The sequence below is a fragment of the Crocodylus siamensis genome, chromosome 12 (assembly GCF_052110815.1).
Source record: "Crocodylus siamensis isolate JL-2025a chromosome 12, ASM5211081v1, whole genome shotgun sequence".
In the NCBI taxonomy this organism is placed as follows: Eukaryota; Metazoa; Chordata; order Crocodylia; family Crocodylidae; genus Crocodylus; species Crocodylus siamensis.
In genome coordinates this window covers 1,546,125-1,561,264 of record NC_143406.1, presented here as the reverse complement: position 1 = coordinate 1,561,264, position 15,140 = coordinate 1,546,125, and the positions used below count along the sequence as shown (strand labels likewise).

At 55.8% G+C, this 15,140-nt stretch overlaps 1 protein-coding gene across 4 annotated transcripts in view; it reads right to left on the bottom strand.

The window, feature by feature from the left end:
• Positions 1–15,140, bottom strand: part of ECE1 (endothelin converting enzyme 1) — a 57,154-nt gene that overhangs the window by 8,383 nt on the left and 33,631 nt on the right. For all 4 annotated transcript variants that reach the window (XM_090023367.1, XM_090023366.1, XM_090023365.1 and 1 more), the window contains 10 exons: positions 9,398–9,522; positions 8,014–8,160; positions 7,720–7,785; positions 6,619–6,810; positions 5,051–5,193; positions 4,149–4,263; positions 3,001–3,111; positions 1,951–2,049; positions 1,304–1,381; positions 311–414 (listed from right to left, as the gene is read on the bottom strand). In XM_090023367.1, coding sequence (XP_089879493.1) covers positions 311–414; positions 1,304–1,381; positions 1,951–2,049; positions 3,001–3,111; positions 4,149–4,263; positions 5,051–5,193; positions 6,619–6,810; positions 7,720–7,785; positions 8,014–8,160; positions 9,398–9,522 — 1,180 coding nt within the window. The remainder of the gene's footprint in view (positions 1–310; positions 415–1,303; positions 1,382–1,950; positions 2,050–3,000; positions 3,112–4,148; positions 4,264–5,050; positions 5,194–6,618; positions 6,811–7,719; positions 7,786–8,013; positions 8,161–9,397; positions 9,523–15,140) is intronic.

The window sequence follows — 15,140 nt, the reverse complement described above, 5'->3', positions numbered from 1 at the left end:
GTACAGTGTTAATGGACCATCCATTCATGTGTCCTGAGAACAGGTAATGAAAATGAGGAAGGAGACTAGAGTGGGTCCAGAACTGGACTCCAGAGACATTTCCATCCCTAAATCAATGTCATTATGGAAGAAGTCAAACCTGTTTACTGGTCAGACCTGGAGCTACCCAGATTGTATTCTCAGGTCTCCTGGCTATTGTGCCAGCTTGCTCAAACTGTATAACCTACGGTTGCTCAGGTATCACCGGGCACCAGAGGAAAAACTTCCACCCCACTCACTCAGTAGAAAAAACAAGGCAGGGAGGACTTACTGGTCTTGACTGGGAGGTTTCCGGAGCTGGTCAGCAGTCACTCTGGCTGAGAAGTTATAAAACTGCATGACGTTCTCGAAGTACAGGTCAGACATGGCTTCATACTGCAAAAACCAAACCGCAACTCAGCACAGGAGAGCAAGCCAGGGAGCTGCGTCCTTCCTGGTGTCATGTAGTGGTCTCCTGAGGTCCTCACAGGATGTCCACCTTGCATCGTGGATCTGCATCTATCCCTTGTACCCAGGCCCCAAAAGTTGACAGGCAACTATTCTTCTGTCTCTAAACAAGTAACTTTGGGCCCTTCATATTAAATCCTGCTATTCAACCACATGGGGAGGCTACAGTGAACTACTACAGACTTGAGTGCTGTCCACATGCACTTCCTCTTCTTCCCCTTAGGCCCCGACCAAGAGTTCACTTATCTGACTGCAGGGACATGGAAAGATTAGCCCACAAGTGGCCTAATTCAATGCAAGACAGAGATGCTGCTGCTTAGGGAATGCCAGAAGCCTCTACTGAAGACATCAAATTGACTGCAGTCAAAGCATCTCAATCTCTCAGATAGTTACTTCTCCAGACAGCTCAGTCTGGCACAAGAGACGAACACACCTCCGCCCAACTCCGTGGTACCTTAGACCAGGGCAAACAGATTGAGAGCGCAGCAATGATCCTCGGGCTGGTCACCTCCAGACAGGGCTGCTGCCGCACACTCCCGGCTGCCAGGACTGCACTGGGTCTATTTCTGGCTCCCAGTCTTACCCTACATAGCCCTAAACAGACACAGGCCCAGCTCCTCTCAGCAACACTGCTCCCACAGAAGATAGAGGCGTCCCAGTAAGAATCAGGCTGATGGAGCACGTTACTAGCAGAGGCAATAATCAAGAAGCCTTCATTCTGCAGCTGGTCTATACGTCAGGGCTCCTACCTGTGGGCACCCCCGGAGTTTTCTGTAGCCCAGGGTGAGAGAAGCAGAAGACGAAACATCCAACTTACATCATTGAACACCTTGTCCAGCTCCTTGGGGTCCATGATGAACTTGGGATAGCCGATCATATCATAGATCGCATCCACCTGGGTGAGGTCAGGGAAAGGAGAAGAGGAAATGGTGAGTTTAGTATCGCACCCTGCAGGGGTGTAAAAGCACTGATGCAACGTGCCTCCCCCATGCTCACTCTTCCTGCAGAAAGTGTTCAGAGTAGAAAAGCAGAACAGTGGAACCAAGAAGGGACTTGCATCACGGCTCTGGGCTTTTTGCACAGCCACTCCATGTCCCCCATCTTTTCCATGCACTGGGTCCTATCTGTCACCCACTGGGAAGCAGGCTTAATAGGCTGAGAAGTAGAAGCCCACTTATGGGATCATGCACCTTTGGTCATGGGGAGCTATCAAGTGAACTGGCGGAGACTGAAAGATGGTACCATCCGAAAATGCAGCTGTTGAGAGGCTATCCCATGGCACAGGCCTATGAAGTTTACATTTAAGTGATTAAGCAATGGCCTGTTGTGCTAGTTTCTAATAAGATGCACCAGGGAAATCCCTAGATCTATTTAAAACCCACTGGAGTCTCAGGATGTGAATGCAGGGGCTGGGATGAGGCCCCCGACAACTGGGACCCAGCGCCCCCCATGCTTTGCTCTTGCCTTCTCCTTGGCAGATTTCCTCGTGTCTTCATCCATCCAAGACAGGTTTGCCAGGCTTTCCTTGAAGGCCATCTTAATCTCTGTAATCATTTCCTCTGCCTAGAGGAAATAAGAGGCCATGGAGTCAGCCAGAAGCCCAAAAACTGAACCCTGCTCTGCAAGTTTGGAGACATAAGTAAAAGTCTCTCGAAACATCTGGAGGAGCCCACGCCTCTCGGCTCCAGGCTGCAGACAGGGCTCAGGCGCTGGCGGTGCTGTCCAGCAGCTCCCTGATAAGACCCATGACCTATCCAGGGAGATGGCAACAACAAACAATGGCTCGTTGTTGCAGACAGCTGTGCTCCCTGCGAAAGCAAGCGCCCATCCCAGAAGGAGCGCTGCGGCCCATGAGAAAGTCTCACTGGCTGCAGGGCCCTGGCGTGGGCGCGGAAGTTGGGCTTTGCCAAGTGGAAGTGGGCAAAGAGAGTAAAGCACTGCTCTTCGTATCCATCCGGGGTAGCGTCATCCGACCGGGCACGGGCCGGAGACGCAGCAGCCCCCCACGTCAAGCAGAACAGCCAGCCCCTCGTTATGGGTAGGAGCCTGGATGGTGACCCACCAGGTCTGGGCGCTATTCCCAGCTCGGCTGCTGTCAGAGTGACCCTGGGCAAGTCTTGTGCCTCAGTTTCCCCTTGGAGAAAATAGCCTGAATTCCTGCAGAGGGGCTGAGAGAAACCACAGGGCTCTGCGTCTCCCCCATGACGGAGCAGCTTGTGTTGTGCCAGGGCAGAGGCAGCTGCTACTTATTAGAGCTGCAGCTGGTTTGGGGTGCGGCCCCTCTTCCCCCCCCCCCCCGAGTTTCCCAGAGGACTCTCTGCCCCCCCACGGGGACGAGCCCTTGACCCTGTAAACACCGCAGTTTTGGGAGCTTTGCTTTCACATGCAACGTTGCTCTTTGCAAGACAGAGACTTAAACTGGCTCCAGATTTGCTCCTGGCCAGCCTTCCCCAGCCAGTGGAGCCCAGCCAGGAGGCCACGTGGGAGGCTGGGGAGAGCGCGGCAGGGACGTACGATTTTCTTGCTGTCCTCAGCGAAAGTGGCTTTGACAAACATGGCTCCCAGCGCAAAGCCCAGGTTGCTGTCGGTGTCGCTGACGCAGAACTTCCAGCGGGGCTGGCACGTCTGGAGGGAGAGGGAGAGTCAGCGACCGGACCCGTGCGGGCTCCGACGGGCCCTTTCCCCCCCTTAGCTGGGAGAGTGTCGGAGCCGCGCTTCGCACTCAAGCCAGCGATGCCCCCCTGCCCAGGTGCCAGCCAGAATCAAGAAGCCTTAATTTTGCGGCTGGTCTATACGTTGGGGCTCCTGCAGTGCTGCTTCTGGTGGGCACCCCTGGAGGTTTCCTCCGGGCAATACCCGAGCCTCACCCCATGGACCAGCTCCTCGCACCCATGAGTGACAGCACCAAGGGCAAAGGGGAAAAGCAACCCCAGCGCCTGCAGGCAGAGCTGGCTTCCTGCGATTCATGGGCTGCTCTTATCTCGCCCTGATAACCGGCAAGTTGGGATGGCTCAGTGGGGGTGAGGAGACGACAGGGATTCGACTGAGAAAGAATGGCTTCCCTTTCCAGGCGTCTGCTGGGGAAGAGCTGCCTGGGAAGGGGATGGGGTTTGGGCTGGGTCATTCCTGGAAGCCGTTTCACTGGCTGGTCAGAGGAGGAGGTGACCTTTCTTCCCAGCTTGTCTGCAGCAGCCACTGGAGCCGCGAGTCCCGGGTGCGGGGTTCAACCGTCAGGTGCAGACTCCATTAGCCGTGGCCAGGTGGGGTGTTTCTGGTGGCTTCAGCTGGGCTCAGGACAGCCTTCAGCAGAGGCGAAGCAAGCAGCCGCTCGGACTTGGCCGACCCACTCGGTCTCTGCAATGCCCGCAGCAGAGCTCCTGAGAGCTGGGCCCTCTGCGGGGGAGCTTCTGCCTGCCTACCTCCAGGCTGGCAGCGTGGGATGCTGCCAGATCACAGAGGCAGCCCTCGGTGAAGGCGAGGCCAAGGAGGAGCGTTAGCTCAGCCTATGTTTCTTCTCACCCTTTGGGGAATGCCAGTACTTTGCAGGGACAAGCTGGACTGGAGAGTAACCAGGGGGATTTTAAATGGGATTTAGAGACTGCCCTAGCTAGAGACATGCACTTTGCCAGGTCATCAGCCCCCGTTCTGTCCCGCACACTCACCTTCTTCATCCCATACATGGCTTCCATAAACTTCTCCTCTGCATCCTGGAAACGCTGGTCCAGGAAGGAGCTTGTTTTCCTCACCAGGTTCCAGATCATGTAGTTGTTCAAGAGGCTGCAACAGGAGAAGGAAAAAAAAAATGCTTTTCCACTAAATATTGAAGTTCTCAGCCCTGCTTTCTGGTGGAGCTCCCACCTCTGACACGACGGCCCATGGCAGGGACCTTTTGTTTGGTATCTTACAGCCTAAGGTAGAAACTCAGCTCCTGCTGAGACCAGGTGATATTGTACTCGAGGCAGTGCAGGAGCAAGGGGAGGGTGGGGTGCAGAAGAGAGAAAATCCACAGCAGTAACCACAGTGGAGGCTGAGGCAAAACTGGTGTGGTGGGGCTGAGACTAGGCCCCATCCTATTCTACCTGTTAGACATCTAAGTGGCCCTTAGAAATGTCAGTGTCTACGTGTGAGCCTACTCCCCTTTGCTTGAGCTCCTGAAAAACAGTAACATATCTACTCCTATTAGCGCTCTCATCTTAGCCTGCAGACTGTAACAAAAAGCTAGGAGGAAAAGGCGTTTTGCAGGGCCTCACGCAGGGTGGAAGAGGCTCACACTTAGACACCTCGATAACTAAATGCCTAAACGATGAACAGGATCCAGCCCCTGGAGTCTTTGCAGTCTTTCGAAACGGGAACTCCTGGAACCGGCCTTCCCCATCCCACACCCGATCTCCCACGCACGCGGCGGCCAGGTGCCCTAGCGCCTCTGCAAACAGCCGTGCAGGACAGCTGCGAGATGCCACCGGCAGAAAGGTTGCGCCCGTCTCCTGGGAGTCACGAGAGCGTCGTACCCCAAGTGTCTCTTGGTACGTGGACCAGAACCGTTTTAGGTGCTAGCGGCTCTCACCATTTGTCCGTGTTGAGGATGAGGGTGGAGACTTGCTCCAAGTACTCTTTGGCGTAGACCACGACTGGCTCGGACTCGTTGAGCTCCACCGGGTAGAACACGGTGGTGAGGAAGGGCATCCAGTCCACAGCCGGCGCCAGGCTCTGGAAGAAAGGCAGAGCTTAAAACACCGTGCGTTGCCCATCCGGCAAGTCCCAGGGCACAGAAGACAGGGCCAAGTTACAAGGTGAGCCTGCGAGCCGATCTGTAGGACAGCTGCAGGTCTAAGGCTCCCCGCTACCCTTCCCAGCACGACTTCATTACAAAAGCCTGTCTACCTGTCTCATGCCTATTGATCCCCATCACCTTTGATCTTCACTGCCATGCATTTGCATGCTCACAGACCTGCCTTTTGTGTACTGGCTTCTGTTCCACCCATGAGAGCACGCAAAACACCAGCAGATTATGCCTGAAGAAAGGTGTTTGTGCCCAAAAGCTTGCAAAGAACAATTTTTCCAACTATTTAGTTGGTCTAAGAAAAGACATCACATCGACCCAGAGAACCTTGTCTGGGCTAAGACCCACGCTGTAGGTTCAGCACCACCAAGGTGCATCTGAGGCCTGGGTGGATGGTGGGGGAAGGAGGGGCCGTATCAATTCAGCGAGGTGAGATATCATCAGGAACACGATGTCCTGCAGGCTGGGCCATATGGACAAGCTTCTCCACTGTTGTCCTCCAAGAAGACCCTGACTCGCAGGGCAGGTTCAGCAAGAGGTGGGAAGACCCCTGGTCCTCACGAGCTGGCCTTGCTGGCACGATTGCTGTTTTATCGCCAGCAGCTACTGCCGTACGTTCCTTAAGCGGGCCTGTACGTTCAGCCTTGGCCAGCCGCCCGTCCTCTTTGGGAGCCATTTCCTTCCCAGAGGGAGGCAACTGCATCCCTGAGGGTCTAGCGAGTTAATCGGACTTTGCCGACTCAGGTTCCCATGACAACTCCTGCCTCTGGAGGTCAAAGGGGAAAGAATGATTTCCTCCCTTGATCCCTGGCGAAAATGAAGAGTGAATAAATCCAGGATTGCATAAGGGGAATGAGCAAGGTGATAAATGGGGTGAGCTGCTGTCAGTCCTTGGAGGAGAGAAATGACGGTACGGATATCGCCAGCTGGGCTGTCTGAAGGGGCTCGGCCTGGAGCCTCTGCATCATGACGCACCGGCCCCAGAGGCCCGAGTTCAAGGACGAGTTGTGCCGGATGTAAACCCCTACAGGGGCATGAGGCCCTTGAGGGGCAGCACCGAGTGACAGGGGCAAGAGGGTGAGCATCACAGCCCTTGGCACCTACCAATTTTAGCTTTTTATGCGCGGTCAGTGATCATTACTCCCCTTCTTGAGATGGGGAAACTGAGGCAGGGAGCTTGGCATGAGGTCGCACAGTGGGTCAGGGGCCTGGCTGGGTAGAGAGCCCAGGTCTCCTCGGTCCCTGGTCCCCTGGGGGAAGCGATTCCTTTTTCCCAACTTAGCCCGTCTACAGCTACAACTGCCCAGGACCAGACCTGTCCTAGCGGGTACGGGAGCCATCGCTGTCCTTACCTTGAGATCCCTGGCTGTCATTTTGTGGTAGATCACCTCCTCGTCTCTGCGCTTCTCCTGCGGGATGGTGATGTTGGCCAGGGCTGTCTCGAAGTCCAGGATCTGCTGCATCTGCTGCCGGGTGGACTCCTCGTCTCGTCCCCCCAGGAGCATGCCCAGCTGCACCATGTAATTTAGATACCCTGCGAGCACCTGGACATCAGAGCCAAAAGAATAAGGCGAGGGCTCAAGCTGGCAGGGAAAGGCCTGACTTCTCTCAGTCACCGGTAGTGTAGGGACTATAGATCAGTTGAACACTTAGCAATAAAAAGACTCCCTGGCCAGCCCGTTTTCCCCAGCAGACTGCAAACAAATCCTCCTCCTCACGTCTTTGCAGCGTTCCTCCCTGCTCCTCCTCTGGCCACCCCCGTTCCCTCTCACGGCATCTATGGTATTATTTTCAATGTGCTTTATATGCCGCCCTTCCCTGCAGAGGCGTAGTAGCGTGCTGCCTGCTTCTCCCCTGCAGCCACAAGTTCTCCCCCTGCGAGAGCTCGGGAAGGCAGGGAAGCGACTCAAGCCTCTGCCCCAGAGTCAAGGGGGATCGTTTGCTCTCCCCAGCGAGAGGAGCTGGATCGGTCAGACCTGATCAGAGAGGTGGAATTAGCTCCTGAGGCCGCCCTGCGGGGAGCTGGCCTGCGTGCAAAATGGGAATGCCTCCCAGATGCCTGCTTCATGGCAGTTTTAGCCACAGAAATACACAGCTCCCCGTGCAGCAGAAAATCACTGCAAGAGCTCTCAGAATCGCAGGCGTGGCTCCGTGAGCTTGTATCCTCTCCCTTTTCATCACTGGCAGATGCGGCGTGGTGTCATGCATGTGTCTGCTGGAAGAAGGCTGAGCACCTGCTCTGGCTACGACTGCTCTATGGCTGAGCACCTCCAGCCCCACCTCCAGCGCTGTGTCCCTTTGCGAGCCGGGGAGCGACTGACCCGTGTTTCTGTGCTCAGCAAAGATTCCCAAGTGCCACGAAGGCAGATCCCAGGGGGCAAGCTCGAGTTTAAGCAGCCCAGGTCTTGCACTGAGCCCACCCTGCAGACGGACATCAGGGGAGGGACACCTACCTTTTCATTCTCCGTTTTGTTCAGGTAGTAATCCCTGGAGGGCAGTGCCAGCCCTGACTGATCAACCTGCAAAGCGAGCAAGAGCAGGAGTGAACCCAGCGCACAGCACTGGTAAAGCAGAGAGCTTGGCTACTGCAGAAGCCAAACCCATCCAGGAGGGTGCCCTGGGTCCGGCGTACTGCTGAGCCGTCACCCCAGCCGGAGCCACCCCCAGAAAGCTGAGGGGTCTGCTAGGGCCATTAGGCAACAGTGGCTGCGCTGGGTGAGACGGGCGCGTTTCGCTGCGGTGCTCACCTGGATGACGTTGCTGTTGGAGTTCTTGGAGTCGGCGCTCACGTAAACGGAGAAGAAGGGCGAGACGTGGTAGTGGGCCGTGACCTCCCGCAGGGTCTGGTTGAAGTTATCTTTGTCCCAGGGGTCTGTGATATTCCAGCCGCCAAGCTGGGGAAGGAGAGCCCAGGGAGATGCATAAGACAGGACAGGTGAGCAATGGGAAACTCCTTGGAGCCTGGGTCAAAACCGGGCGGTGAAACAGGTTTTTAGTGGGGGCAGGTGGGTGCTCTGTGGTTTGTGGCTCTCGTCCTCCCCTGATCCTTCTACCCAAGACAGCTGGACAGCAGCAGATCATGGTGAATGACCCATCCCTGGTGTTTGCTGAGCTGTCTTAGTGCCTTGGCCACAGCAACCTGGCATTGTGCCTTCATTGCATCTGGACACTGCAGATTTAACAGATTGGATCTCGCAATATTTCCATTCCTTAACTGGCACAGTGGAAAAACCACTGCAGTCACCCATGGTGCCCATACCCATGCCCATGCCTAGGCCCAGGCTTTTCAGCACTGCTTGTACCCGTGGCCTGGGGGGAGATGCTGGCAGCAGGAGAGACTGGACAATTGAGAAGGCAAGACCAGCTTTCTTTAATTCATGCACTTTTGCTGCAATGGTAAGAGCCACTTTACTACACCAGCTCTGTGGATTGGTGGCACCCACAGACCCTGCAGTACAGCATCCACACGGGTAAGACCAGGAAAAATCCTGGCTTTTGGTTAGCTAAATGTCCTGTTAGGGAGCAAGGCAGGGATGTAGGCATTTAGGAGGCAGATGCTCGGTCCACCCACTGGCTCCCAGTGTTGCATCCCAGAGACTCGGACAGGATGGGGTATGATTTGCAGAGGCACAAGTGCAGCCAGGCACTCAACTCTCCCTGACACTCCCCGAGACCCTGATGCCCAAATGCCATCTGTGCATTTACTATAAATCCTCCAGAAAAATAACGTTCAGCCGAGGTGAATGGATCCGCAGGGACCCCAGGCTGGAGCTCTGGTTGGGTAGCCTTGAAAAGTGACCTCAAGCTGGGCAGATCACCCACGTGGCCCAAGGACTCCACTGGACACAGCGGATATCACTTTCTCTCCGTGTCCGTGATACAGAGGAAAGACAGACAGCCCCATGCCAGGGCACTAGCCTTGCACAGCAAAGCGGCTGCCTCTGATTTCACATCCCAAATGGGACTGAGAAGGCAGGGTCTGGTAAGGGTCACTCTAAGGGAACCAGTAGGTATGCCATCCCCAGCCAGCCGGTGGGAGCTATGCCCGCCCATCCCCGCCACCAGTGCAGTGCTGGTGCGAACGGGAGCAAACCTTAAGCTCTGCGGGCGCTACGGGCAGACAGGCCTTACCTTCTTTATCAGCTCCATCAGTGGCTTGGCGTTCAGCTCCTCGATCTTGGTCTCGTTCATGCAGGACTGGTAGTAACGCTGGGCCTTGCGCTCAGCCTCGCTCGACACGTTGGCGGTGGTGTTTTCTGCAAGACAGACCGGGCGCTGCGTGAGGGGCTCCGTCCGGGCCAGGAGAGGGACGTCGATGCTTCAACCTCACCCCAATTGGCGCTAGGCGGGAGGGATGAGGCTGGCTCTGCTTGGCCTGCAAATCAGTCCCCTCCACACCAACTCCCTCTGAGGGGCTCTTCCAGCCCCAAGCATTTCAGTGGTATTTCAACTGCTCCCAGGACCTCTCCATGCATAGGTCTCTAGTGCCGGCGTGTCTTCCCCTTCCACCTCCAGAGATCCATCTCGGGGGAAAGCCATCCCCAAACTCCTCCCAGAGGCCTCGCTGACAGCTAAGGTTTTCAGATACCCCGCCTTCTCCCCACCCCACTTACCCTGGGAACCAAATCCCTTAACCTCTGCAGCCCTGGTGCTACCATACACACCCATTTTCAGGCTGTAGATATCAAAGACTTTGGGGGTAAGTAACTGGGTCCCCTGCAGTCAGCAGGCTTATATGTGGCTCCCAGCACTCCCTCCTGCTGAAAGGCTGGTGCTGGTGTAGCCAGATTAAAAGCGCAGGCTATTCTAACCAGCAAGGCTGCTGCAAAAGCTGCCTCTGGGACTGTGTTGTCAAGTCTGTCTGCAGACCGCCGGACAACTGGCTAGGAGAGCACGAAGCTGCGGCAGGCCGCCTATCGGACCGGCAGATGCTCGGTGCATGCCCGCGGGAACAGCATGGTGGAAAGCAGCTTGCTGTACAGAGAGGCTGGGGCGACTCCCAGGCCTCCAGTTACTGACAGACACACCGAGCCCTCCTAACCCTGGCACGACAGGCCATTCTTGCCTGCTCTGCCACGATGCAGCTGTGCTGAGGATGTGATGTCCCTCGGGAGACTCCCCCTCCAGGGACAGAGGCAGGAGCCAGTGCACCGTGATGGAAATCCCAAATGCAGCAGATGGTATGGACTGCAGGGCTCCGAGTGATGCAAGAGCTGCTTTGGAGGTGCCCCTTGGGGGGGAAGGAATGAAGAAACAGCAGAAAACTGAAGAGGCTGGACACCGAGGTCTGCCGACTTCTGGACCGGTGCAGTGGTCGCCCCAAGCGGGGAGGGCATGCGCTGTGGCATCGGTCCTATGAAGTGCTGCACATGCATGTGGGAGTGGAGGGCTTGGGCTGTGATCCTAGCCTATGTCCCACTCCTGGCCGTGGTTGCCTCCTCCTTTGGCTCTGGCCATGAACCAAGGTCCTAGTATTTGTATTAGAGCAAGCCAGACTTGGCAGCTGCTCAAGAGGTTTCTTTTGGGACTGCATATCCTGAGTAGAAAGCAGGGTAGATATGCCTCTCACGGACTAACCAGAGTAGGTATGTATGTATATATCTGGCTTCAGATGCTGTGAAAGTACATGCACAAAGCAGTGCATAAGAAAGGATATATCCTGAGACCTTGGAATCCCGTTTTTGGAGATAATCTGGTCCCAGAGCCAGAGGGCATCTCAGAAAGCACTGCGTGAAAGCTGCCCATAGACTGGCTCTCACCGTCGCAGCAGCTGAAGTCCCTGTGTGCCAGCACAGCGGGCCAACTCACGGCTGGAGCAATGGCAGAGGGGAACGGCACGGGGGAGGTTGTGCCAATATGTGCAGCCTCCTTACGCTGCACGTGGGCCCGAGCACGGTCTCAGCTCTCCTGAGCGGGAAGAAGCCAGGCGAGGAGCAGGTCCCCAAGGACCGGGCAAGCAGATAGGAGAGGCAGAGAGGGAGTTATCAGGGCTCCAGCAGGGACGAAGCTCTCCCGGGGGAGGAGGAAGCACGAGAGATATTAGCTAATAAACAGCTGCACATCTGTTGAGTGTAAAACCCAAACACAGCCCACTTGGCCGAGCCAGATGCAGGAAGCAGTCTCTGAGCCCAGGGAACAGAGCCTCTGTTGCTATGGGAATCTCTCCCGCTATCAGGCTTCATTGCCCTGGGAAGTGGCAATCCAGAGAGAAGAACCTGCAGGAGGGAGCTCCGGCTGTATCGTTCCACCTACCGCTGCTCTGGGGCTGGCTGCCCGGAGGAGAGCGACAAGGGAAGAAAAACAGAAGCCATTTTTCAGGAGCCCCTCAAAGGTCTGCAAGTCTCCTGGCTCCACTTGCTGCCCTGCCCTCCGTGCTCCCGGGGGTGGGCTTCTTCTTCCATCATATTTATTTGCATATCAAGAACTGCAGTGCCTTGGAAGAGAAATGATAAACGCTCCCACGGCCAGGGTGAGAGGCCTAGGGCAGGCAGCTGTACAAAGGACGGCCTTTCTCATTGAAGGTACATCTGCTCTAAAGTGCCCTTCCCCTGCGGAAGGCAATCCCACACGCTCCCCTAAGGTCTTTTAATAACCCCAGCATCTAAATACTCAAGGCTTTAAAGCAAGACCACACTCTGTAGGGGCCGGCTTGCATCCATCCCCCCAGCCAGGCAGGAGAGCACGACCCAGTAGATCATGGCCGTGCTGGGATCCGATGGGGTTTCCCTTCCTAAAATGCCACCGTTCTGTCATCTCAAACCCTCCAGTTAGGAGAAGAGGCTGCTTGAACTTGCAAGACAGGATCCGCCTGCTGTTGACCCTAAATCCCCTAGCTAGCAAAGACGCACAAGCTCTTGGAAGTACAGACGGGGCGAGCAGGAGGGAGATCATTTCATCTTTGCAGGGCAAGGTGGGACCACTCCAGGAACAATGAAGCCACGTGGGGTGCCCGTGTTTAAACAGAGATTTGATGGATTGAAAAGCGTGCAGAAAGGAGCCACAAAGAGGACCGGACAAATGCCTTTCGTCAAGAACCTGAAGGCCCTCGATCAGTTAGTTAGAAATTCCAGGAGTAACTTCATCGAAGTGTGGCAGTACTTTCAGGGACAGAAAATACCAAGCACTGGTGAGCTCTTCATTTCCACGGAGAAAGGCAGAACAAGAACCACCGCCGGGAAGTTAAAGCCAGACTAAATCCAACCCGCAATACGGTGCGATTCTCCAAACAGGGGGGCGACAGACGGCTGGAACGGACTACCAGGGGAAGTGGCTTGAAGCCTGCAGATGCAGACTGGAAGCCTTTCTGGAAGCGAAACTTTAGCAAAACTCAGGCTTTAACCTCACTACAGAGCATAATTATTTGACCTGTGCTACACGGACTAGATGAACTGCTGACCCCAATCTGGCTTCAAATTTCATGCAGATAAGCGTGTTGGCCAGCTTGGGAACCATACTAATAGCAGTAGCACACACAAAAGTGAGAAGCTAACACTGTTTTGGTTGCCAGACCTTTAGAAATCATTTCCTGCTGTAGTCCCAATAGACAATATGGAGAACAGTTAAAAGCGTGTGCTAGAAAGGTGTCTCACAGGGGGTGTGGAGCCTGCAAGTGCCAGCCAGTGCTCCTGGCAGCTGAGGAGATTGCGTGTGCCGTACCTGAGAATCAACCTAGGAAAGCAATCCAACGAGAACAAGGAGGCTGAGGAATCGGGGGCCCTCCAAGGCACTGTTTACTGCTCGTATAGTCCCGAGCTGCCAGCTCACAGGGGTCCAGCCTGGAGAGATCAAGCTGGGTGGATCCCAGGGCGCTTCCACTTCGGATGGGTCTGCTAGATCCCATCGACCCTCAGGGGCTGCATCCAGCACAGAGGCTCTCGCGTGGCTCTGCCCATGCCGCAGCCACGCAGTCATGGGGAAGGCAGGACCACGTGCATGGCTACAGCAAGACAAAAATGCTGGGGCTCAGCAGGAGCTGCCTTCTGCAGCCTAGCTAACTCTTGCACGCGAAAACCACCCGCTACCCGGGCGCAGGGACGGGTTCCTTAGCATCTCCTCGGAGCTGCAGAATAGGTCGCCAGGCTCCCTGCTGCCCACTACGAACGCGTTTCACTGCTGCACACATTTCCCCTTCACAGCCGGTAGCTAAAACCCAACGTTTTCTTCCCCAAAGACCCCAGAAGCGCGGACCACCACGACATGCCCTGCAAGTCGGGAGCGGCCGTGCGGGGACAGTCTCGTCTCCAGCACATGTGTTTGTCATCAGCACTGCCAGTTCGGTGCAACATGAGCAGGTCGGGTTTCTCTGCCGGCTGCAACCGCCGTGTAACATTACACTCAACGTTTTGCTCTGTTGTGTAATTCAATTTTGATTTAGATTAAAGATCTGCAGAGATCACACAAACCCTGGAACGAGGCAGCTGGAACCCGCCTGCGTGTTTTGACTGTCCCTTGGCAATAACCAATTTACAAGATTAAAATCCTGCGCAGAGGCGCTCTCCTGAAGTTAGACAGACACTTGGCTGGGATGGCCCCATCAGGGACGATCCTGCCTCGAGCAGGGGGCTGGACTACTTGACCTTGTGAGGTCCCTTCCAGACCTACTTTCCCATGTGCTCTATTATTTTCAGTCAACTTTGGATGCACCGCTTCCATTTGGACCCTGACATCAAGCGCAAGGAAATGGCAGGGACACCCCTCTCCTACCAAACAAAGGCCCTCTTCCCAGTCTCCTGCTTCAGAAAATTACACCCAGAGCCTAGCGCGGTCTTTTGCGTCAGGAGCGCTGATAAGGAACCCCTTTGTTTGCTCCAGGGCTGCACAAAAAGGCCCCAGGGCTGCTGCAGCTGTGCAGACAGCGCTGACCCACTTCTCCTTTGGCAGGCAGACGTTCGTGCGGGCCCGTGATCGATGCCCTGCCGACAGCGGCAGGCGGCTGCAAGGAGCTCTCTGCTGTTTGCTTGAAAGTTATTTCCCCTTCTCGCCCGGACAGCCCTGCTCTCACTGCTCAGAAAGCTGCAGCTGGCTTGTATCAACAGCCAATTCGCAGGCAGTCCCGAGCCTGGCTTTCTGGGTGGCTGCTGCGAGCCAGCCAGGCCCATCCCATCCCATCCCTTGCAGAGCTTAAGACGCACGCCACCTTCCCCGAGAGATCGCCCGCCCTGCACAACTGCTCCCACCCATGCACCAGGAGCATCCTGCTGAGGTGCAACCTGGAGGGGGGTGTCTTTCCATGCCAGGGCACGGCATGTCCACCTCCCCGAGCCAGCGGTGCTACCGCTGCACAGACACGTGCTCCTCGCCTGCGGGGCTGGCTGTGCTCCTTAGACCACAAAGGTGGCTCGGTTACAGTCGGCTAGCCCACTGCAAAGTTTCTGCCCTTGCTTAGGGCCTGACGTTTCCTGCTCTCCATGCACAGCAGACGGCAGAGGGGGGGTCTGCTCCCGCTGTGGCTTAGAACTGCAGTTTCTCCATCCCCTGCAAAAATAACCGGGGTTTGGGGCTGGTCAGCTGGGGCAGAGCCACAGAAATCTGGCCAGGAGTGACCAGGAATAACGGTCACAAGCTGGCGGAGGGTAGGTTTAGATTAGATATTAGGAGGCGCTACTTCACAGTCAGGGCGGCTAGGGCCTGGAACCGGCTTCCAGGGGAAGTGGTGCAGGCTCCTAGCCTGGGGATTTTTAAAAGGAAGTTAGATGAGCGCCTTGCCGGGGTCATCTGACCCCGGTGCTCTTTCCTGCCAAGGCAGGGGGTCGGACTAGATGATCTACCTAGGTCCCTTCCGACTCTAGCTACTATGAAACTATGAAACTATGCTTCCCATAAGCGTGAGAGGAAGCAAGGCCTGGGCATTCAGGGAAGGACCAAGACCATCCAG